Below are 22,881 nucleotides of genomic sequence, written 5' to 3'. Positions count from 1 at the left end.
GCTTTTCTAATTTTCTTGTCTGACAGAGCATTTAACCTTCTGATTTCTGGCCCCTCCTTTTTGTGGCTTGAATGCTTGTAAACGGAGCCTTATTTGTGAACTGCAGCTGTGTATGAATTCTCATCCGGTTTCGTGGACCAGAATAGGAAACTGGCTAGCGAGAGTGGTGTTTTACCTTGCATCATCCAGGCGGACCATCCAGCCGGACGATACTTAAGAAAAGGAGGGGAAAAGGATGAAGAGAGGAGGGTTTGGAGCAATTGAAAAAGAGCTTCAAGCCAATGCAAGGAGGTGAAAGAAACAAGAGAGGAGCTAGAAAGTAGATATTTTGGGGGTTGTGTAGCACTTTTTGTGCATGTTTCGATGTGCTGTCTAATTTTATTTTTGTCTAAATCTATGGCTACATATCCCATTGAAATACCTTGAAGTGGCATCTAAATTCATAAATAACCAGCTTTAGTTATGTACACTCTTTTCTGATTTTTTAATCTCTGTATTCCTGTGTGAATAACTCTATTTTGATTATTATAACTGTATAGTAGTTTTTCCTCTGCCCTGCGGCCAGTTCTGACACATTGTTTTCAGTATTGTCCCGGCTGTGATGACTTCCCCCTCCGTGTCTCAGCCCGTAAGTCCTGTGGAGGTTTTAGTTTGGGGAGAATTAACATCTTTAAAAATCTCCTGTTTATCCATTGATTGAGGTTCGTATTTCTTTATTTTAACCCTCTAGTGAGGCTTTTAAAGCTACTCTCCTTCATGTTGGTTTTGTGGGCTCTCTATCTTTTTTTCTTGTATCTTGTTCTTGCCATTATGAATAGGAATTTTTCTGTTTTGCTTTCTCATATTTAGGCATGATTATTGTGTATGTGTATGGTTTTTTTTTTTTTTTTTTTTGGCAGTACACGGGCCTGTCACTGTTGTGGCCTCTTCCGTTGCGGAGCACAGGCTCCGGACACGCAGGCTCAGAGGCTGTGGCTCACGAGCCCAGCTGCTCCGTGCCATGTGGGATCTTCCTGGACCGGGGCACGAACCCGCGTCCCCTGCATCGGCAGGCGGACTCTCAACCACTGCGCCACCAGGGAAGCCCAGTATGTGTGTTTTTAATATGTTGCTTGGCTTCTGGTTATGTTGCTCAACAATTATTGGTTGGTTCCCTTAGACTTTCTGGACATGACATCTGGAATGACAGACTTGTGTTCCCTCCTTTCTAGCATCTTCTAATCCCTTACCGTAGAATCAGGTCATACGTTTAATTTAACATGTTCAGCTATTTATACCTAGTAAACAGAAGAGAGTACTAATTTAAACAGTGTTGGCCCCTCTTTCTTATTCCGTGAGCATTTGTAGGCGCTGGGTCCGTCTCTCCTTGCCTTGGTTGGCTGCTGATGTTTCCTTGTACCTTTCCACTAGTGCATGTGTTTTTTTGTTTTTGGTTTTTTGTTTTAAAACAGAACAGGATGCCCTACCCCTATCCCAGCCGTATCATAATCAAAGGAAAACTGACTTTATGCCATTTCCCACTTACAAGCTGACCTTGAAGGCTAACCCAAACATAAGAAGCCCCTCCACCATATTTCCTGTTGATTGCATTAAGATGTTCTGTATGGCGTTGAATAATATTGATGATAGCGGGTGTCCTTCTCTTGTTCCCAGCTTTAATGGGAATGCTTCTAGAGCTTTATTCATAAATATGTTGTCTGACGAAAGCATTTGGTAGAAGCCTGGACATAGGGTTTTGCTTTGTTTTGTTTGCTCTCACGAGTGAGCAGAGTTTTTGGCAAATGTTTTGCATCTGTTAATATCTTAAAAATCTTAATGTAATGAAATACAATAATACATCATCTCATATTGAACTATCCACTTATTCTTGAGATCAACTTTACTAGGTAATATTTTTAATTTTAATACATTGCTGCATTCATATTCATTCCGCTAATATTTTAGTCAAGATTTCTGTACATACATTATGCAAAAGTGGCCTTTGATTTTTTTGTTGTACAGGTTTGGAAGCATGGTCACTTTTGGGTAGCTTTCTTTGATTGATTGATTGATTGATTGATTTTTTGCGGTATGCGGGCCTCTCACTGTTGTGGCCTCTCCCGTTGCGGAGCACAGGCTCCGGATGCGCAGGCTAAGCAGCCATGACTCACAGGCCCAGCCGCTCTGCGGCATGTGGGATCCCCCCAGACCGGGGCACGAACCCGTGTCCCCTGCGTCGACAGGCGGACTCTCAACCACTGTGCCACCAGGGAAGCCCTGATTTATTTATTTTTTAAAATATTTATATAACATGGCAGTTATCTTTATCTTAAAATTTTGGTGAAACTTACTGTAAAAAAAAAAACCTCTGGCATGGTATCTTTTATAGATAGGGAAAGCTTTCAAAAATGTCAGAAGCTTTCGTGGTAGGAGAATAGTTGGGGCGAGTAACCTATTCAGTGAGGCAGCTGGGCATGTCACACATCAGTGATGATGCTTTTTAAAAAATGACAGGTGTGTCCACACATTCTTGTCTTTGTGCATGCATGTTGCTCACACACATGGCTTGGCATTGTGCAATTGCTCCTCAAGGCTTTTTAGCAACCACTATTTTTTCAGGATTGCAGAACTTACTTTAGTGTTTTGGTATGAGTAAATAGTGCCAAATTACATCCACATATCCCCGTTCTTTGCATAATTATCAGACACATTCAGAATGCCATTTGGCAGGTCTGGAGTGGTCAGCACTTTGGGTTTGGTCAGTTTCAGCCAGTTCAGTGCCTATGTAGGTCTTAAAATATCCAATTGAGTATAGGGGTTTCTGCCCTCGCACGATCTATGTGTTCCTAAAAAATGTTGCCTTCTGCAAAATCACACACTACAAATATCAGGGCCTGAGGGAACACCAGTGTTGAGGCAGACCACTCACTACGTGATGTTGTAACTGAAGAACTAACCTAATGGTTTTTGGTAACTTGGGAGATACAGCTTGGGCTTACGGAGTAGTTTTCAATCGATCAGCAACTTTCAAATGAGCTGCCAATGCTTGATGTTCCCACTGTGTGCTCAGATAGAAAGATAAAAAAGTTCTTTGTCCTTGAAGTTCACCTGGACAGGAATCTTTGAACTTCTGTGGTTTACTAACCTCTTGCGTGTTCTTCGTCACCCCTTATAAAGAGTTTGTCCATTCCAGGCCTTCCCTGGTCCAGTCATGAAGGAAGCTGTCACAGTCATCCTAGATGAGCAGATCTCCACCAGATTTTAAGTATTTTTTTCTGGAAGGTAAATAATTATTTGTTGCAGAAACTTTGAAAAACAGGTTCACCGTACAAAGACTGTGTCATCAGTGCTATCCCTCAAAACCCCCTCTGTTGCTCTGGTTTGTGTGCTTCTATCATTTCTAATGCATCCGAGGGTTGGTGTGGATCTTTCCAGCAAGCACAATTGGGATCGTGTTGTTCATCCCACCCTGTTCTTTTCCTATTGAATGCATGTGACAATCGTTGCTTGTTCTTAATTACGGCAGCATAATTTTTCCATCTTTAGAATAAACTAACATTTATCGGTGCCTGCAGCAACAAATTACACACATGTAGTGGCTTGGGGCAACATAAATTTATTATCTTACAGTTCTGTAGAAGTCCAGCACAGGTCTCCCTGAGCTAAAGTCAAGGCTTGGCAGAGCCGCTTTACATTCTGGATGCTCGAGAGGAAAATCCATTTCTTTGCCTCATCCATCTTGTAGAGGCTGCCTCTATTCTTTGGCTGGTGGTCCCTCCTCCATCTTCCAAGCCAGCTATGGCAGGACGAGTCCCTCTCACTTGGCCTCACTCTGACCTCCTCTCTGCCTCTAGTTACCGTTTTAAAGGACCCCTGTGATTACATGAACTCATCCAGATATTCCAGGATAATCTTATTTTAAGGTCAGTTGATTAGCAACCTGAATTCCATCTCTTCCCTTAATTCCCCTTTGCCATGTAAGTTATATACTCACAGGCTCTCGGACTTAGGATGTCAGGATCTTTGGGGCGGGATAGGGGGGGCATTATTCTGCCCATGCTCGTCTCCTGGTTGATGAATTAATTGGTTGCTTGCATTAGTGTGGATGACAATTCAGTGAACACCTTCATACGTTGATCTCTGTGGATCTCTGGTTAATCCATGGACCACCTTTCTGTAAATGGAATATTTCAAAGTGATCATTTTCATATGCTTGACAGAAAAAAAATGATCAAAGTACTGAAACTCCAGTCTTGGTTGGGTAGGAGAACAGGAGGCAAGTTTAGTGCCAAAGAGAAATTTTCAGAACCCAGAGGAGATCATTTTGTCCCTCTGTTGCATCCCAGTTAGCGTATGGTTGTTGCTCATGAGAGCGTTATTATATTCCCTGTGCCTTCCGATGTATGTCACATGCGTTTCTTTGGTATCTGTTTGCTGGATAAACGAGTAAGGAAATTACATACACATGCACGCATACATGCTTCACCATTAAACTCCTGCTTTCACTCTGTTTCTTTTCCAGTATTAAATCTTAGTAGATAATCAGTCTGAATTACTAGCCATGGTTAATTTTGCAGCATTTTGGATGTTGACAACTGTTTTGTGATTAAATGTAATACTGCCTGGACATCACTGAAATGGGGGACATTGATTCTCACATCGAGCATTTAAGATGTACTTGGGTAGTTTTAACTGTTCTGTCTTGCTAATTTTTTTTGTTTATAAATTTATTTTATTTTTTATTTTTGGCTGCATTGGGTCTTTGTTGCTGTGTGCGGGCTTTCTCTAGTTGCAGCGAGCGGGGGCTACTTTTTGTTGCGACATGCGGGCATCTCATTGGGTGGCCTCTCTTGTTGCAGAGCACGGGCTCTAGGCCTGCGTGTTCCAGTAGTTGCGGCACTCAGGCTCAGTAGTTGTGGTTCAGTAGTTGTGGTTCCCGGGCTCCAGAGCGCAGGCTCAGTAGTTGTGGTGCACGGGCTCAGTTGCTCCGCAGCATGTGGGGTCTTCCCGGACCAGGGCTCGAACCCATGTCCCGTGCATTGGCAGGCAGATTCCTAACCACCGCGCCACCAGGGAAGACCCCCGTCTTGCTAATTTTAAAGGCTAAGTATGTGTCCTGTGTTCTCTGTCTTTCTCCTTCCTTCCTTTTTCTTTTTTAATACAAAAAGTTTATTATAAAATCTTCACAGATTTATATAAATACCAGTTGCCAGAAAGAGTGAATGAAACCGAGAGTTACTTTGGAATAAGCAGAATCAGACGACGCTTGAAATGACTGTTCTGCAGTCCCTTATCCATGGGGCCAGATATGTTTGAGAATTAAGGGTTTGGGGTGGGGGGATGGAGGTGTATGCGCCTCCCAGGGCTTCCGTAACAAAGCACCGCAAGCTTGGTGGCTTAAAACAGCAGAAATTTATTCTCTTACAGTTCTGGAGGCTAAAGGTCTGAAATCAAGGCGTTGGCAGGGCCGTGCTTACCAGGAAGCCTTGAGGGAAGGATCCTTCCTTGCCTCTGCCAGCTTCTGGCAGTTCCAGGCGTTCCTGGGCTTGCAGCTGCAGCGTTTCAGTCTCTGCCCCTGCCTCTGCAGTCACATGGCATTGTCCCTGTGTGTCTGTTTCCCCTTCTTATAAGGACACCAGTCATATTGGATTAGGGCCGATCCTAATGACCTCATCTTAATTTGATTCCATCTGCAGAGGCCCTACTTCCAAATAAGGCCACATCCATGGGTACTGTTGGGGTTAGGACTTCAACATATCTTTTGATGGGGGAGACACACACATTTGAACCCATAACCGGGTGGGGTGTGGGAAGGTCGTACTGAGCACATGCATGTGTAACGCAGCACCTCCGCTGGGTTGGAGCAGCAGCCCATCATCAGACGCACAGGCAGCCACCCTAAGGCTGGTACTAAAGCTGCAAACAGCCTCAGGTCCTTTCAGATCAGGCTTTGCCACCACATGAACGCAGGCCAGGCTGGTTGGCTTCCCGCCAGATGGCCGTAGCTTTCGGTTTTCAGAATCTCTTGGATTTGGAGTTGTGTTGAAAGGATTGAGGACTTGTGCTAGCTAGGTTTTCACCTTGATTTCTAACAGCCGGTTAGTGAGCTTTCTTGGCAGTTCTGTCAGGGGAGAATTGCTGCACGTGTACTATCTAATGTTGCTGTCTTCTTCTTTTTCCTTTTTCCCTATCTAAGGCAGTTCCTCAGCCCTGGGTATCAAGGAGCTGATGTAGTTTGACCTCCATATCCTCGTGTCCAACCAGAATAGAAACTTTGTTCTGAAAGTTAAACCCTTGCTCGAGGGTAAAACTTCTCTCCCTCCTCCCTGAGCATCTCCAGACACCAACAACCCCCAAGTCACAAAGCCAGTCTCCTATTTAACCAAAGCATTGTGCCCTTCCCCTCTTCAAAGGGGTTGGCGTCCACAGAAAGTCAGCATAGAAGCCAAACCCCTAGACACCTTGGAGCAAGTGGAGGGTGAGTGGAAAGTCAATTGGCTACCATCTCCTCGCCTGCAACTGCACAGGAAACAGACTCAGCTTTGTAGCTGCCAAAGTAGGAAGCGGTTTGCTTACATCCCCACATCTAAACTGCATACGGAAACCTGCTGGAAGAAATATCCAGCCAGAACAGTATTAGACATTGTTGAAGCATGTTCATTGTAACAGTCCTTATGGCAGAGGTATTGGAAGCATCTGGGATGTCAGGGAGATGCCCGTCAGTAAGATAGGACATTTGTGACATTAAAAATTATTAGAGGAACATTTAGTCACAGAGAATTCTTACAATATAATAAGTGAGGTGAAAGGATACAGTTTACCTGTAATGGGAAGCAATTTTGTCAAATATGTAAACATAGGGTCTAGAAAGCATGGATAACAATGTTAGCAGTGTTTTTGCTAATAGACTACTTATTTGCTTTGTACTTGGGACTTTTCTACTTTTCCGTAATCTCTTCTTTTCCTTTTTTTCCCCTTCCTCCCCTCTAAGTCCTTTGGTCTAGGGGCCTGTTACTTTGTAACAGAGAACTGTATTCTCTTATATTTAATCACAGCACTATCCTCATTGCTGCCCGTTATCAGCTGAGCTTGGGGGGTGCCATAGGGGTTACTGTTCCAAGCCGGGTAGGATGCCCAGCACCCCCAGGGCAGGATGGTGAGGAAGGAAGAGGGATATTTGGCTCTGGTTCTCACTTCCCTACTGACCAGCCCAATTGCTTGCCCTCAGTTCCTCTGATGACAACAGGTTTTCCCTAGAGTCCCTCTTGAGTAGGTGACTGGTTTTTCTCACCTGCTGTGTCATAAGGGATTGTCTCACATTTTACAGAGGGGGGGTGTAGGCTTAGGGGAGAAGGAAGTTTGCTGAGGTTCATTAGACATTAACAGCAAAGCCAGGGCCAGAGCTGAGGTCTCCCCAGGGCTGCTTCAGTGTCTGTCCCTCTGCTGCCGGTTGGAACCCCTGGAGCCCACCCCTCGGAGCTGGCCCAGTGTGCTGGGAGAGGGGCTGGGCATCAGTAGTTTAACTCCCACTCCCACCCCGTCTTTGCTTTTGTTTTTGTTTTTGTTTCCCTGTGAATAGAGGACGTTCAATATTTCTGTGCTGCTCAAACAGAACACAGGTGGGGAATACATAGGGGAGGGGTGCCTTGTGAATGGGGTGTATGTGGGGCTGTCCTGGGAAATAGTCCAAGAAGTCTTCTCAGCAAAGGGGCCTGGCCTGGGGTGTCATAAGCATCACACACACCCAGTCCTTGGCCTTAAGTTGGGGTCCCCCATAGGGGGTCTGTGGAGAGTCTCACTTTTTTTTTCCAGCTCCTTTGCTGGAATCCACACTCCCAGTGCGATGGGGGACTTGGTCCTGGAGAGAGGGGTCTGGAGAGCCCCCTGTACGCAGCCCAGGGTTGGGAAGAGGGCTCCCGTGCCCACTGCCCAAGGGGCCGGGGACCCCGCGGGGTGCCGAGGGCTGCCCATCTCTCCTCCCCTCTGCCTGCTTTCCTTCCCCCAGGCCGGGCAAGAGCAGAGGGGAGGTGAGCAGGGCTGCCAACCTCTACTGAGCCCCAGGGTCCTCAGGGTGGGGTGGAGGGAGGGTGGAGAGAGAGGGTCTTGGCCACCAACAGACACTGTAAACTTTGGTTTAAAACAATAACCGAGGGCTTCTCTGATGGCGCAGTGGTTGAGAGTCCGCCTGCCGATGCAGGGGACGCGGGTTCGTGCCCCGGTCCAGGAAGATCCCACATGCCGCGGAGCGGCTGGGCCCGTGAGCCATGGCCGCTGAGCCTGCGTGTCCGGAGCCTGTGCTCCGCAACGGGAGAGACCACAACAGTGAGAGGCCCGCATACCGCAAAAAAAACCCCCAAAAACCCAATAACTGAAGTTGGGGAGGGCTTCCAGCCTGGGGCCGGGATGGGAAGCGGGTTGAGCAGGGAGTACGGGAGGCGACAAAGGAAAAAGCCAACAAAAAGTTTTGGGTTTTGCTTCCGGCATAAGGAGGGTCTTTGGTCATCTGTGTGAGTGGCGGGGTCGGGGAAGGGGTGCTGAGGGCAGGTGAGGGAAGACGGCGGTGGGGGACCTGAAGGCTGGGGTGGGAGTCCTGTCGGGTCACAGCAGCCGCCGTATTCATCCCACCCGCCCCTCAAGCCTGGTTTCAGCCTGGCCTTTCCCGGGACACAGGCAGATGCTTCCCGCAGTCCTGGCACCACGTGGGGCCCCAACTCCAGCCTCAAGGGCAGCTCGGCCGCCTTCAGCGGCTGCACCTCCGTGAGTGCACCGGGCACAGGCCTCTTCCTCTGCTCTCTGGTCTGGGGGGCAGCACCCAGCAGATGGGGGTGGAGGCCTAGCTCAGCCTGCGGGGAGACCCGGAAGCAGGCAGCCCTGCTCCCACGGACCCCCCCCCCCCCCCCCAGGGCACTCCGCTTGTCTCCCTCACCAGCTGTGGCTTTTGAATGGGCACGGCTGAGGGGCAGGTTTTTCCTGGGGCTGCTCTAGACTTTAGCCCCACCCCAGGCCAGGGCCGGGGTAGGAGCGGGGGTGGAGTTATTTCTTCACAGTACGGACGAGAAGGTGGACGGGAGCACAGATTCCCCACCCCGCTTTTTTTTTTTTTTTTGTACGGTACGCGGGCCTCTCACTGTTGCGGCCTCTCCCGTTGCGGAGCACAGGCTCCGGACGCGCAGGCTCAGCGGCCATGGCTCACGGGCCCAGCCGCTCTGCAGCATGTGGGATCTTCCCGGACTGGGGCACGAACCCGTGTCCCTTGCATCGGCAGGCGGACTCTCAACCACTGCGCCACCAGGGAAGCCCTCCCTGGGCTCTTTGACATGTCTCTCCTTACCCCACCAACAGCTACACCTTTCTTCACTGTCTGAAGGAGAGGGGGAGAAGAGCTTGCTGTCAACACACAGGAATGATACATACACGTACACATATGATGTGTGTGCCACCAGGAAATATGTGGTCTCCTTCTTGTAGCAGCAACTGTAGCAGTAGCAAAAAGTGGCTCTTTTGCAGTTCTTAAAGATTATCTGTCATTCACCTAACATTTACTTTGTTCAGGCAAGGAAATTACAGGGTATCTCCTTGCAAAGATGAACTGCTTTGTGATGCTCAGTCACTGTGTGACAGCACAAATGATGTTGGCTTTAGTAGGAGGTTAGTGGGTTTGGCTTCTGGAGCTTGGTTCTACAGCCTTTGTCCCAGTGGAAGACATTGTTCCTGGATGGTGGGGTAGGACATAGAAGGACTAGGCACTTTGGAACCAGCCCAGGGTTGAAGATTGTAGCCCTGATATTTAGTAGCTTGGATCCTTGGGCAAGTTGCTTTACCATTCTCAGCCCCTGTTTCCCCGTATATGATATGGGGCTAAAATGTGTGGAGCCAATGTGTGGATGAAATGAGAGCCCATATGGAAGAGGCTGCTACAGTGCCAGAAGTATAATCAATTATTTAACGTTGACTGCTTTTATCATTTATTATAGGAAGAGAGTCCAAAGAGTTAAATATTCATTTATAAATAAATATATATATATACACACATACATGCACACATAATATAAAGTTTGTATATTTGTATACGATTACGCTCCTCATTATTCAACAGATGTATGAGTGCTTATGTGCCAGACCATTTCTTCTATAACCGTAGTGGATACAATACTTAGCTTTTTCTTCTGTGCATCTTAATCTCATTTTTTTTTATATATATATATTTTTTTTTATTTTACAAATTTAATCAGTTATACATATACATATGTTCCCATATCCCCTCCCTTTTGCGTCTCCCTCCCACCCTCCCTATCCCACCGCTCCAGGCGGTCACAAAGAACCGAGCTGATCTTAATCTCATTTTAAATCCCTTGGTTCTTCAGGCTATTTTATAGAGCCAAGATCATTCCAAGGCCAATTGCTAAAGGTATGGATTAAGATGTTACTTTTCGTTAATTGCTAGAAGGATTATATACCCCTTCAGGGCAGGGACAGTGTCTGTTATTCACTGCCATGTCCACACAGCGGTTACCGTGTACGAGATACCCTGTCATGCGTGTTGAATTAAAATTTAAAAATCTAACGACTGTAGTTTGCTCTTGTCAGCGGTTCTGGTTGGAAACTTATTTTTGGGGGAGGGGGGAGCATATGGGGGCGATGTCTCTGGGAGTAGCAATGAGGCTGACCCCTACCATGTCAGAAACAGTGGGGATGTGGTTAGAAGCACAGACTTCCTGATATAGGGAAGCCTCAAGTTAGGCATATGACGAATCGTGTGTGACCAGTATTCAATCTGGAATCATTCATTTGCAGTCAACTTTACCTTCAGGGTGAAATTGACTGCTAGTGAGTTCATTCTTTGCTCGAAATTTTGTTTTGTTTTGTCGTTTTTCATTTCCTTCACCATTTCTCATTTTGGGGGACTGTACCTTGTATGAGGGGAAGAGTGGAGGAGGGGCGGATCCCTCAGTCTTTCTGTCTGGAATTGGCCTGCCTTCCTGTTCCGTAGAGGTCACTTGCCCACAGCTCCCCCTATTGATTCTTTGGCGTAGAGCTTGCCTGACTCTGCACAGGTGGCAATGGAGAAGCAACACGCATTTCAATCCAAGAATGTCGAGCTGTAGACACTTCATATCACTGTCCTCCGGCTCTCTGTCACTGCCCCGGCGCCAGGTTGAGAAACCTCAGGGTGTTTGGGTGGAGGTAGATGTATGGAGAGTGTGGCATTGGTAGTTTACTTGTGAAAGAAAATGATAGAGACCTCAGTTCGTTTGTTTTTTAAGATTAATTAATTAATTAATTTGGCTGCGTCAGGTCTTAGTTGCAGCACGAGGGATCTTTGTTGCAGTGCACTGGCCTCTCTCTAGTTGTGGCCTGCGGGCTTAGCTGCTCTGCGGCATGTGGGATGTTAGTTCCCCGACCACAGATCGAACCCGTGTCCTCTGCACTGGAAGGCGGATTCTTAACCACTGGACCACCAGGGAAGCCCGAAGACCTGTTTTAAGGACACATCTTCCAAGAGCAATGCATAACTTCCCCCATGGCTTTTGAGCCAAAATAAACCCTGGAGATTATTTACCTGTTGAATGTTACCTGTTTCCGTGGAGCTCTTTATTTTTTTATTATTATTATTTTTAATATATATATTTATTTATTTTTGGCTGTGTTGGGTCCTCGTTGCTGCGCATGGGCTTGGCTTTCTCTAGTTGCGGTGAGTGGGGGCTACTCTTTGTTGCAGTGTGCAGGCTTCTCATTGCGGTGGCTTCACTTGTTGCGGAGCACAGGCTCTAGGCACGCGGGCTTCAGTAGTTGCAGCACGCAGGCTCAGTAGTTGTAGCTCATGGGCTCTAGAGTGCAGGCTCAGTAGTTGTGGCGCACGGGCTTAGTTGCTCTGTGGCATGTGGGATCTTCCCGGACCAGGGCTCGAACCCATGTCCCCTGCACTGACAGGTGGATTCTTAACCACTTTGCCACCAGGGAAGCCCCTTGGAGCTCTTTAAATGTAATAAAAGAAAAGCCTTCAGCGCAGATGTAGAGAATGGACTTGAGGACACGAGGAGGGGGAAGGGTAATCAGAGACGAAGTGAGAGAGTGGCATTGACATATAAACACTACCAAATGTAAAGTAGATAGCTAGTGGGAAGCAGCTGCATAGCACAGGGAGATCAGCTAGGTGGTTTGTGACCACCTAGAGGGGTGGGATAGGGAGGGTGGGAGGGAGACGCAAGAGGGAGGGGATATGAGGACATATGTTTATGTATAGCTGATTCACTTTGTTATACAGCAGCAACTAACACAATACTGTAAAGCAACTATACTCCAATAAAGATGTTTTTAAAAAAAGAAAGCCTTCAGTTAATTTTTTTTTTAATCAACGTGAAGATCATGGATTTAAGTTAATCAGAGATATGAATCATAAACACACAACACTGATGTGGTCCTTTCTCCCTTTGCATTTCTGTCCATATATCTCTGCATCTGTCTGGTTTGTGAGCCCTGTTCTTACAAATCTGTGTGGCTTGAGACAGGCATCGATATTTTTTGTCTGATCTCTTTTTACTTATTGCTGATAGATCTGAGATTACCCATGATAGTACTGCAGGACCCATTCCTGTGTTTATAATTGGGAAAATGAGTTGTTACTTCTCCAGGAGACTACATTCTCTAGTGCTGGCAGCAAGAGAGGAACTGAGTTTAGAGAACAAGTATATCATGTAAGCTTAACAAGAAAAAAGCTTCTGACTATACTGAATTTGGTGGTCATTACCAGTGCAGGTAGTCCTCCCACTTAGATCTGACTGCACACACTAACCAAATTCTAGAGTTGCTCCTTTCCCATTCTGATCCGTTACCAAAAAACCTTGAGAGATTTTAGGAAATCTGTGCCTTCAAAAGCAGGGAAGAAGCTTTGAAAAAGGGAAGTATTCTGGTTGAGTGTGGTCACTTGAAAATCACCAGCACAGTATTTGACTGCCCCTCCCATTAAGACATGGAGTCTATTTGAATCTATTTCCTACCCCTTGATCTTGGATCATCTGGCTCAGCTGAACCTCCAGCTGACTGCAGCCTTGTGAGTGAGCACCATGAAACCAACTAAGAAATCACCCACCTATCAACCTATAGAATAATGACAAATAATACATATGTTTTGGAATGGTTTGTTACATAGCAGTAGGTAACTGATAGAACGAACTTGTTCTGAATGAAAATACTCAGGCAGGGATCCTATTATGCTCTCCTGTCTTCTCAGAAAAAAAAAAAAAATCATCAGGGTTAGGAAAAAAGTCTTTCACATTTTAGTATAATTTAGCAATCAATCTGATTGCTTTCTTCAGCAAAGAAAAGGCGCTAGGTGCTCACAGCTCTGTTTTGTAATGGAAAGAAGGTCGCTGATTTGGGGGTTTGATTCATTTTGGGGAAAGGGTTGTTTGGGAATTATACTGGAGTGGGGACTTAACAGCAGTTTGAGTATACTATGGATCTGGTGACTGTTGCAGTAGGAGAGAAAGAATTTTGAGAGGAAAAATGAGAAAATACCAAAGAAACTGTTGGAAAACTGTCTTGAATAAGCAGTCTGTTGCTAAAGAAGGGGTAAGGGTGTGAGTGTTGTGCTATACCCCCAAAGCTGAACTTGGTGTAATGGTGAGAGACTCGGAAACCAGATAGGGTTGGCAGATTCAGCAAAAACAAGCACAGGATGAGGAGCTGCGTTTATTTATTTATTTTTGGCTGCGCCCTGAGGCTTTTGGGATCTTCGTTCTCCGACCAGTGATTGAACTCAGGCCCAGGCAGTGAAAGCACCGAGTCCTAACCACTGGACGTCCAGGGAATTCCCTCAGGTCTTTCATTAGATTAGTTATGGGATAGTCTCAGATTGCATATGTTTGTAGAGTTGAAGCCACCATCTCTTCAAATATGCTCCCTCTCTTTTTCTCTCCTGTTATTCATCCTAGTTTTTAGTTAGTTGTGTGTTACATCTTTTCATTTTCCTTCCTGAGTCGATTGATGTCTTTCACATTTGTGATCCTCTTGTTTCTTTGTGCATGTTTTAGATAAAATTATAGTTTATGAGAATTTGAATGTCTGAAGCCTTTGTTTATCGTGAGGATAGGGTAGTTAGTGTCTGTGCGTGGAATCGTAAACAGATAGTTTCTGTTAACTGATGCATAGTGGTTTGTGTCCCTGATGTGTGGTTTTTGTTTGGGAACTCAACATGGGGCCTTTCCACCTTTACCTTCGCTATTTCACTTGGCCATTTGTTGCTAGACATCCTTTTATGATGGTCCATACAAACAAACCATATTTTTTTAAAAATGGTTCCACTATGTGTCCCCCCGCCCCGTGGATGTGCCATAATTCTGTCCATTTCTCCTTTTAGCTAAATGGAGATTCTGTAAGATTTCACTGTTTTCTCATGAATCATCCTGTACATGCCCCCTCCTCAAGCTTTTTTGTAAATATCTCTTGAGTGCTTACTCATGCGAGGTACTATGATAAGCTCTTGATGTGAATTATGTTACTTTATCTTCATAACCAACCCAGAAGGAGGTGCCATTATTTTCACTTTACAGAAGAGAAAGCAATGGCTCAGAGAGGTCCCATGGCTTCCCTGGGGGTCACACAGCTGGAGGTGGCCATAGGCACCCTGCAAACCAGGCAGCCTGACCCCAGAGTCTGATGGTGTATATGCAGCTGCCCCCGCCAGCGACACTATTCAGAGTTCGGCCTGTGGACCTGTACTCTTTGTCACCGGGAGATAAATTCTTAATCCATAATCCATGCAAACATTTAGCAGCTTCTCTAGCAATTTCTCATTGCTCTGTATCCAAGCAAGTGACCAGTGGACTTATCTTCCTGAGCTAGGCGTGGACCAGTTTGGGTATTGTTGAATTCATGGGGCAAGGCATGTCTGTGGAGCTGTGTTCTGGTCACATCTAATAGGACATGCACAGAGGGATGTGTTGTCCCCTGCAGATTGGTGGTGAGGACTCGGTCTTTCACTGAAGCTGGTTTGAGAGGCACGGTAGCTTGATGAAACTCGGTAACCATTAGGGTCCTTTTTAACATCAAGATTCTCTTCTTGTCCTGAAAGTCACCCTTTGTTGCCATTTGCGCTCTTGCCCTCCAGTCCTGGAACGGTGGCCTGGGCGTAGTGTCTGGGGCAGAATAGCCCAGTTGTGAGGGCTAATAATGATTCTTATCTGGCTCCTGTGTACTTAGTGATTTGCTGGCAATACTGGAAGGAAATAAATAATATAAGTGCCTTCATCCATCAGCTATTAATTACTTTTACTGCGGGCTGGTACGCAGTGTGAAGGAAGCACAAAATTACCTGGTGCTTTCACAGACTAAATAGAGAGTTGTAATACTTAGGCATGTAATTGACATCACCTCCCTAGGTTTTTTTTTTAAGTCACATTTTTGCTGTTTTATTTCCCTAGTTCTTCTAATAGAAGAAACGTAGGTATGCACTTTGGGCTTGTCACATGTATCACTTGTCACCCACCCCTGCAGTACTGGCACTTAAAGTGTTAGCCAGTGCAGGACCACTGCACCATAGTGGTTTGTGTTGATAAACCCATGGGTATGACCGATGTTCAAGCGAATCCTATAAGAGGTGCCAGCCATCAGTCATGAGCTCTACTGAACGCCGAGCATCTCCCAGAACAATTGATATGGGCAGTGATGCACCTAATAAATATGACAGCAGAGAAAAGAACCGAGTGTTACTCGGTTGCCTGGCTTGGTGCTGGGTGGTTTCTGCTATCCTGACAGTTTGGTTTCAGATGCTCTTTCAAACTGAGGTGTTAAGATCATTAAAATTTGTATTGTAAGTGACTAAGCAACAGGATAATAAATTTAAATAATTAGAATAATACATTTAAATAGGTTCCTAAATTTAAGGATTTAAATAATTAAAATAATAAATAGAGCCTTCCTGGATTCTTAAGCATTAGAGCTTCAAGATATCTTATTATTTATTATGATTTTTTATTATTAAAGCAAGTCAGCATTCAACTTAAAAGTAATTTTTTAAAACAAATGGAAATGTGTTATCTTGGTGTAGGCACTTGAACTTTCTCTTGATTATATATATCCTTTACCCATGCCTGCTATGAAATAGATAGTGCCTGTATTTTTTTGCTTTGGAAACTGTCTTTTTTTTTATTCTTGACAGATGATGAGTTGCATCATTTTACATAATTTTGGTCTTGGTACTTGAATTTTCAGTAGTGCTGTTGTTGAGAGTTTTTGAATTCTCCTTTCTATACTAACCCTTGATCTCCAAAGTACCACTGATAAAGAACAGAAGCACTACACAATCACATGGGAATCTCCTATCAAATTTGTGCCCCAGTCGTGAGAGCAGTGGGTGAGAATGATTTCCTTATCAGAAAATTGTGCTCACCTAGAGTATGGTTGCCTCAATATGTGGTGACTCAAGAGAAAATAATTTTTTCTAAGTGTGTGTGTGTGTGTGAGTGTGTGTGTGTGTGTGTGTGTGTGTGTGTGTGTGTGTGTGTGTGTTTCCCAGAGGACTTGGTAAATTGCTCCTGTCTCTCCCACGCTCTCCCTTTCCTTTTTTTTTTTTTTTTTTTTTTAATTGGACTCTTGGAGGGTGGGGGAAGAGTGATGGAGGCTTGCTTTGTACTCTAGTCCTCACATCACTCTAGACATTGAGTGATCCCTGCTGGGTGAGGGTCAAAGTAGCAGACACTGATAAGTGAATAAGGTTATACCAACATTCACTCTGCTTCTGAACATAGCAGTTAGAACCTTATTGAACATGAAAATATAATCTTTAATTGAACTATAGTTACTGTGTAATATTATATAAGTTACAGGTGTACAATATAGTAATTCACAATTAAAAAAAGTTATACTCCATTTATAGTCATTATAAATATTGGCTATATTCCCCATGTTGTACAATATATCCTTGTAGCTTATTTTATATCTTATTGTTTGCACCTGTTACTTCCCTACTCCTCTAATGCCCCTTCCCCCTTTCCCTCTCCCCACTGGTAACCACTAGTTTGTTCTCTATATCTGTAATCACAGGTTTTTAAAAATTTCCCCCCAGATTTTCCCAATCTTCAACTCTACAAACATGCAAAACAAAGAGTTCCTAATTTTTGGGTTCACATTTTCTTTTGAGAGTTTATGGAATTATAGGCAAACCTTGATTTTAAATTTTAAAATAAATTTTAGCTTTGGAAATATAGTTTTATTTTTGAATTTGTTTAGGTATGCTGATTTTAAAGCATTGCAGATAAAAGGGAAATAGATTGATAAAACTGATGAGATTCCATGTTAACCTGTTTTATCTTTGCTCTGTCTACCTGCCTGACCCTAGTTCCTTGCAAATGGCACATGGCCTGTTTTGCTCCTAGGCCGTTGTCTACCTAGCTCTTGGCTTGGGGGAAATAAATTGGAAAGGTAAGTTGTTTTACGGCCTAAATAAAAAGGCCTGTTTTGGAGTTTAGGGGAAGAAAAAGCCAGGATTTAAGATTAAGATTGAGAGGATAATGCACAAAGAATGGGAAGAAAGCTGCTGGGAGAATTCCAAATGGATGCTTTCTGCTTGTCTGTGATGCATGGTGCCTACTCTGGTTGTCAGTACACTATAGCTGGTCTTTTAAAGATTTAATTTTTTAATTTAGTTTTGGCTGCATTGGGTCTTCGTTGCTGCACTTGGGCTTTCTCTAGTTGCAGCAGGCAGGGGCTACCCTTCATTGTGGTGCACGGGCTTCTCATTGCGGTGGCCTCTCTTGTTGCAGAGCACAGGCTCTTAGGCGCGCAGGCTTCGGTAGTTGTGGCTCGCAGGCTCTAGAGCGCAGGCTCAGTAGTCGTGGCACATGGGCTTCGTTGCTCTGAGGCATGTGGGCTCTTCCCAGACCAGGGCTCGAACCCGTGTCCCCTGCATTGACAGGCGGATCCTTAACCACTGTGCCACCAGGGAAGCCTCTGGAGCTGGTCTTTTAACCAATTTTCTCTGGGGCTGTATTGGATACGGCACCTTGTCTTTTGTCCTCATTTACGTGTTAATTTCTAACAGTGCCCCGTGACCAGTTGGAAAAAGGGTGAACTGGGGTTTTATGTTTCGGGGGCCTGAAGTCTTGCCCTTCAGATGTGTGGTTTTTCTCTGGGATGACAGTGGGAGGCAGAGTGACAGTCCCCGTGCTAAACCTTAGCAAAAGGAAGCCTTGGACAAAATCTGTGCCAGGCCTGCTTAACCCCTTGTTAAGCTAGAGAGGCTTTAACTAGCTTCCACAGAACAGTTCCTCACGCTGGTGGTGGGTCCTGAGAGTGGAGTTTTCTATGAATGGGCTTTGCCTAGAAATAAGTGGCTACTCTAAAATGGTGAAGAATTTTGTTGGCTAAAGCTCGAGTCTCTCACAACCATCACTCATTTTGGAAGGCACTTTCAGAGCAGATCTAGCTCGAACATCGCCCTCTCCGAATCCTTTTTATTTTTATTTTATTTTTTGGCTGGGCCGCAAGGCATGTATGTGGGACCTTAGTTCCCTGACCAGGGATCGAACCCACGCCCCCTGCAGTGGAAGCACGGAGTCTCAACCACTGGCCCACCAGGGAAGTCCTCCCGATCCTTTTTATAATAAATTTGCTACTTTCCCTGGGAAGAATTGCAAAGGAAACCCAGTGCTCTGTGAAATACAGGACCCTGTTAATTATTAGAGTTTTTTCCCTTAATCTAGTTATAATTTACATACCATAAAATTCACCCTTTTCAAGTGTACAGTTCGCTGGCTTTTAGTATATTCACCAGGTTACATACCCTGTTAGCACTGTCTAGTTCCACACCATTTTTTTTTTTTTTTTTTTTTTTTTGCGGTATGCGGGCCTCTCACTGTTGTGGCCTCCCCCGTTGCGGAGCACAGGCTCCGGACGCGCAGGCTCAGCGGCCATGGCTCACGGGCCCAGCCGCTCCGCGCGGCATGTGGGATCCTCCCCAACTGAGGCACGAACCCGTGTCCCCTGCATCGGCAGGCAGACTCTCAACCACTTGCGCCACCAGGGAGGCCCTCCACACCATTTTTGACACCCCAGAATAATCCCTGTACTCAGAAGCAGTCATTCCCCGTTCTCCCACCTCCACCCCTCCCAGCCCCTGGCAACCACTAATCTATTTTCTATCACAGAGTTTTGTTTTATATTACACTGAGACCTGTTACCCCTGTAACTTAATGATTGGATGAAATATGGGAAGGGTGAGGGGCTGAGGTGGAAGTTTCATGAATAAACCCTTAGGGCCTGGCCTCTTATTCTCAGCTTCTCACTTCTGGGTCCTTGTGCACAGGGGGAGGTGGTCTGCTGGGCCTCTGAGTCTGGTTCTCTGTTACTGCTTGTGGGTAAATTTCCCAGTCATTGGAAATAGGGAATGCCTGGTAATACTCAAGAAGTTGAGTCTGACTTGATAATGAAATGAATTTATGGCAAACCTTTTGAAATCTAAGTGCACAGTCACCTGCAAAGGCATTACAGTTCCCCTCTCTACGTTTCTTGTCCTGTAGCTTTTAGAATAATCAGAATTCAAATCATATAGAACTTTGTCAGTCAAAACCAGAAAAACAGGTAGCTCAAACAGATTGCGGGCTTGGATATGTGTGTCAGATATGCCTGAAAGAAATGCTTTGGATTCCTGCCCATTGCACTAGGATGAGATCTTGAGGTCTGAGAGTTTTGAAGCTGAGTTGGAGGTTAATTTAAAGGGGAGGGGAAGTGCCAGTCCTGGGCCGTGTTCCCTTGACCGTGGAGTAAAGAGTATGACCTTGAGAAGTGCTAATGAATTACAGAGTGTGTAAGGGCCTGGTAACCTAGGGCCTGCTCCCGGGATGTGCTTGGCTGGTCATAAAACCTTATTAGCTGAGTGATGTGTTCTTCGCTGTTCACGTCTCCTGGCCTATCTCAAAATACTGTCTTTTTTTTTTTTTGCGGTACGCGGGCCTCTCACTGTTGTGGCCTCTCCCACTGCGGAGCACAGGCTCCGGACGCGCAGGCTCAGCAGCCATGGCTCACGGGCCCGGCCGCTCCGCGGCATGTGGGATCTTCTTGGACCGGGGCACGAACCCGTGTCCCCTGCATCAGCAGGGGGACTCTCAACCACTGCGCCACCAGGGAAGCCCCCAAAATGCTGTCTTAAAGAACTGGACTGCAACACCTCCTCCTGAAGTTTCCATTTTCTACGTAGCTCTGTTTTACAGTCTAAGTACTACATACACGTGGCTTTCTTTGGTAGATTTGCTTGGCAGGCAGTTCCAGGCCCTGGCATCCTTCTCTCTACTGCAGTGATGGGGAGCAGGGAGGATGGGCTCCCCAGAAATCAGGGCTCTCAGCGGGGCCTGGGTGTCGGGGAAGTCAGTGCGTATGTACAGAAATCCAAACCAGCTGAGTTGGGAGTGGTTGTCGGACCTTTTACAATAAAAGGTGGTAACTGTTTAATGTAGGTGCCCTTTTGTCTCCTGCCCTCTAGCTCTCTTGTATTATTATAAGTGACAGGTACTGGAGGCTTGGAATTGATGCAGTTCTCCCTTCCTGGACTTGGCAGATGAAACAGAAATGCATTATTGGGGATTAACACATCAAAATGTTGCAGTTTAAAAAGTACTTTGAATAGAGTTGAGTCCATTTGAAAGAAGTACTCTTTTTCTGAAAAGATTAATTTCCTTCAAGGATGGCTGGTTTTTCTGTTTATTTTGTTAGAACATAGGTGGAGGAAGGGATCTGCAGAAAAATATTTTCATCTCCATTGAATTATGCCTGACTCCCTTTTCTTCTGTTTTTAATGCTCAGTAATGCCTGTCCGTGCCCTCACCTCCAGAAAATTCCCGGTAGGGAAATAAATAAGTGAAAAATGACACTCTCATCCATCCTTACCCTTCACTCCCTGGATTCTTGCTGCTTTGCAGTTAACTACTTTTTAGCCGTTTGCTGTGTTTCCTTCCAGCAACTATTCAATGAACATGTAAGTTAATCTATATCTATCTGTATTGCTTTTTAAATTGCATTTTGAAACCCTTTTAGTAACATCTTAAAGAGATGACATGATTTTACGATTTCACTTTTAAGCGAGAGGTACTTTTCTGCTTCAGTAAAAATGTTGCCTAGATATTTTAACTCTGAACCTTTGGGATGCAGAGAGTTGTAGAGAGTTGTCATGAATCGATGCATCTACCCCAGCACTGGACCCGTCTGCCCTATACGAGAAGAAGCTTTCTGTATTCTGGTGATTGACTTGGGATGGCTTCTAAAAATTGCAAAACAACCTTTGTTAATTTCTTTGTAATATCTCTTTAAGAAGAGGGGCCATGTATAATACAGGGAGGCCCTTTGGGGTAACAGATATACTTTTATGGTTGCTACTGAGTTCCTCTGTTTTGTGCTTCTTGGGGTATACTGGTTCACAGTTAAAAATAGAGCTCTAATTAAAATGGGTGCCCTCTCTGGAAATAAGAACTATATTTCAATTAGTAAATTCCTGTTTCCTTAACATATTTTTTTGTGCTCTTTTTTATTTTAACAGCAAGCCCGGGCTGAGCAGGAAGAAGAATTCATCAGTAACACTTTATTCAAGAAAATTCAGGCTTTGCAGAAGGAGAAAGAAACCCTTGCTGTAAATTACGAGAAGGAAGAAGAGTTCCTCACTAATGAGCTCTCCAGAAAATTGATGCAGGTAAATTACCTTTTCTCCCCTCTCATCTTCCCTGCCTGTTTTCTTCTCTAGGAAAAAAATGACTTTGATACAGCACTTTGCTTGAAACATTTGCTGATGAGGTTATAGCTAAAATTCTTTAGAGATTAAAAATACCTAGTAAAGATGGCAGCAGTGTAATACTCACCACTGCGGTTCTGTGGTTCCTAGCTCACCTGCTTAGGTAAGGTAAGATATTTTATACCCTGAGCATTTCAAGGAATTGCTGATAAGCCTGAGGCCTTAGTGTAGGAGTAAATGCTGTAAGCAGTATTTTGGAATTATGAGGATTAACACCAAATATGAGATTTCTTTTCCTTTAATGTTGAATCTGTAATGAATACGTAAACATTTTTGGCAAGCAGAAGTGGGTCTTTTGCACGAATATGTGAGGACACAAAGGGAAATGTCAGTTTGGGGGAAGAAAAAGATATGTATCTGTGATAGTTAAAATTTTACACAATCGTGTTCAAATGGGTGAGTAATATGTTACTGAACAAATAACAAATGTTGAAACTTAACATTTATCACTAATGGTGTATAGAAGACAACACACAAAACATATAGACGTTTTGCTTTTCCTAGTTCAGAGATTCTCCTCCTCCCCTTCCTGTTTGGTTTGGTTTGGTTTGGTTTTCCTCGAAGCTTACTAGTAAAGTACAAAAGTAAAATTTGTTTAGGGCAAATATTTTGCGGTTTATTTAATATGAACTTGAGAATAAGTAGGACATTGAGTTTTCATTATTTAACAAAGCGTGTCCAAAATAGTGGGCAGGTATAAAATTTTCCAAGGAGGACCACTATTACCATTTTGTCAGATGGCTATAAAAGGTAGGAATACTTCCTTGTATTTTCTAGTCACTGGTATTACTAACAATTTCACTCATTAATTTGATTGAAATACATATTTTCGTGAGATTACAACAAAAGGATATTTGGGGCTTTTAAAAAACTTCCTGAATTCTTCTCTTACCTTCTAACATATAAAATGTTAGAAGAGAAGACCAGAAACCTTAGTGTTAAGACCATGCAATGGTCCAGACAGCTTTTACCCCATCTTTCTTTTCTTCTCATTTTCCTACCTAATTACTGAATAAAGATACCATTGCAGTCTTGTACAAAATTTGATTTATATGGTAGCTGATGGAATGTGAAGGATAGAGGTACCCAGGCATTATTGTCTAGCAGAGATTTATGGTGAAATTTCT

General features: G+C 44.6%; 1 protein-coding gene and 1 long non-coding RNA gene across 3 annotated transcripts in view; one reads left to right on the top strand and one right to left on the bottom strand.

Annotated features, from left to right (window-relative positions):
- CCDC6 (coiled-coil domain containing 6) overlaps positions 1-22,881 on the top strand; it is a 119,677-nt gene that overhangs the window by 31,221 nt on the left and 65,575 nt on the right. For both annotated transcript variants that reach the window (XM_060108646.1, XM_060108636.1), the window contains exon 2: positions 21,506-21,655. In XM_060108646.1, the coding sequence (XP_059964629.1) occupies positions 21,506-21,655 (150 nt within the window). The remainder of the gene's footprint in view (positions 1-21,505; positions 21,656-22,881) is intronic.
- On the bottom strand, positions 1,904-5,557 carry LOC132484145 (uncharacterized). The gene is made up of 3 exons (XR_009531157.1): positions 5,457-5,557; positions 3,974-4,153; positions 1,904-3,254 (listed from the first exon to the last, which is right to left on the bottom strand). It is a non-coding gene; the product is annotated as an uncharacterized LOC132484145 (long non-coding RNA).

The sequence above is a fragment of the Mesoplodon densirostris genome, chromosome 1 (assembly GCF_025265405.1).
Source record: "Mesoplodon densirostris isolate mMesDen1 chromosome 1, mMesDen1 primary haplotype, whole genome shotgun sequence".
In the NCBI taxonomy this organism is placed as follows: Eukaryota; Metazoa; Chordata; class Mammalia; order Artiodactyla; family Ziphiidae; genus Mesoplodon; species Mesoplodon densirostris.
The sequence above is the reverse complement of the archived record's forward strand: the minus strand, read 5'-3'. Positions and strand labels throughout refer to the sequence as shown.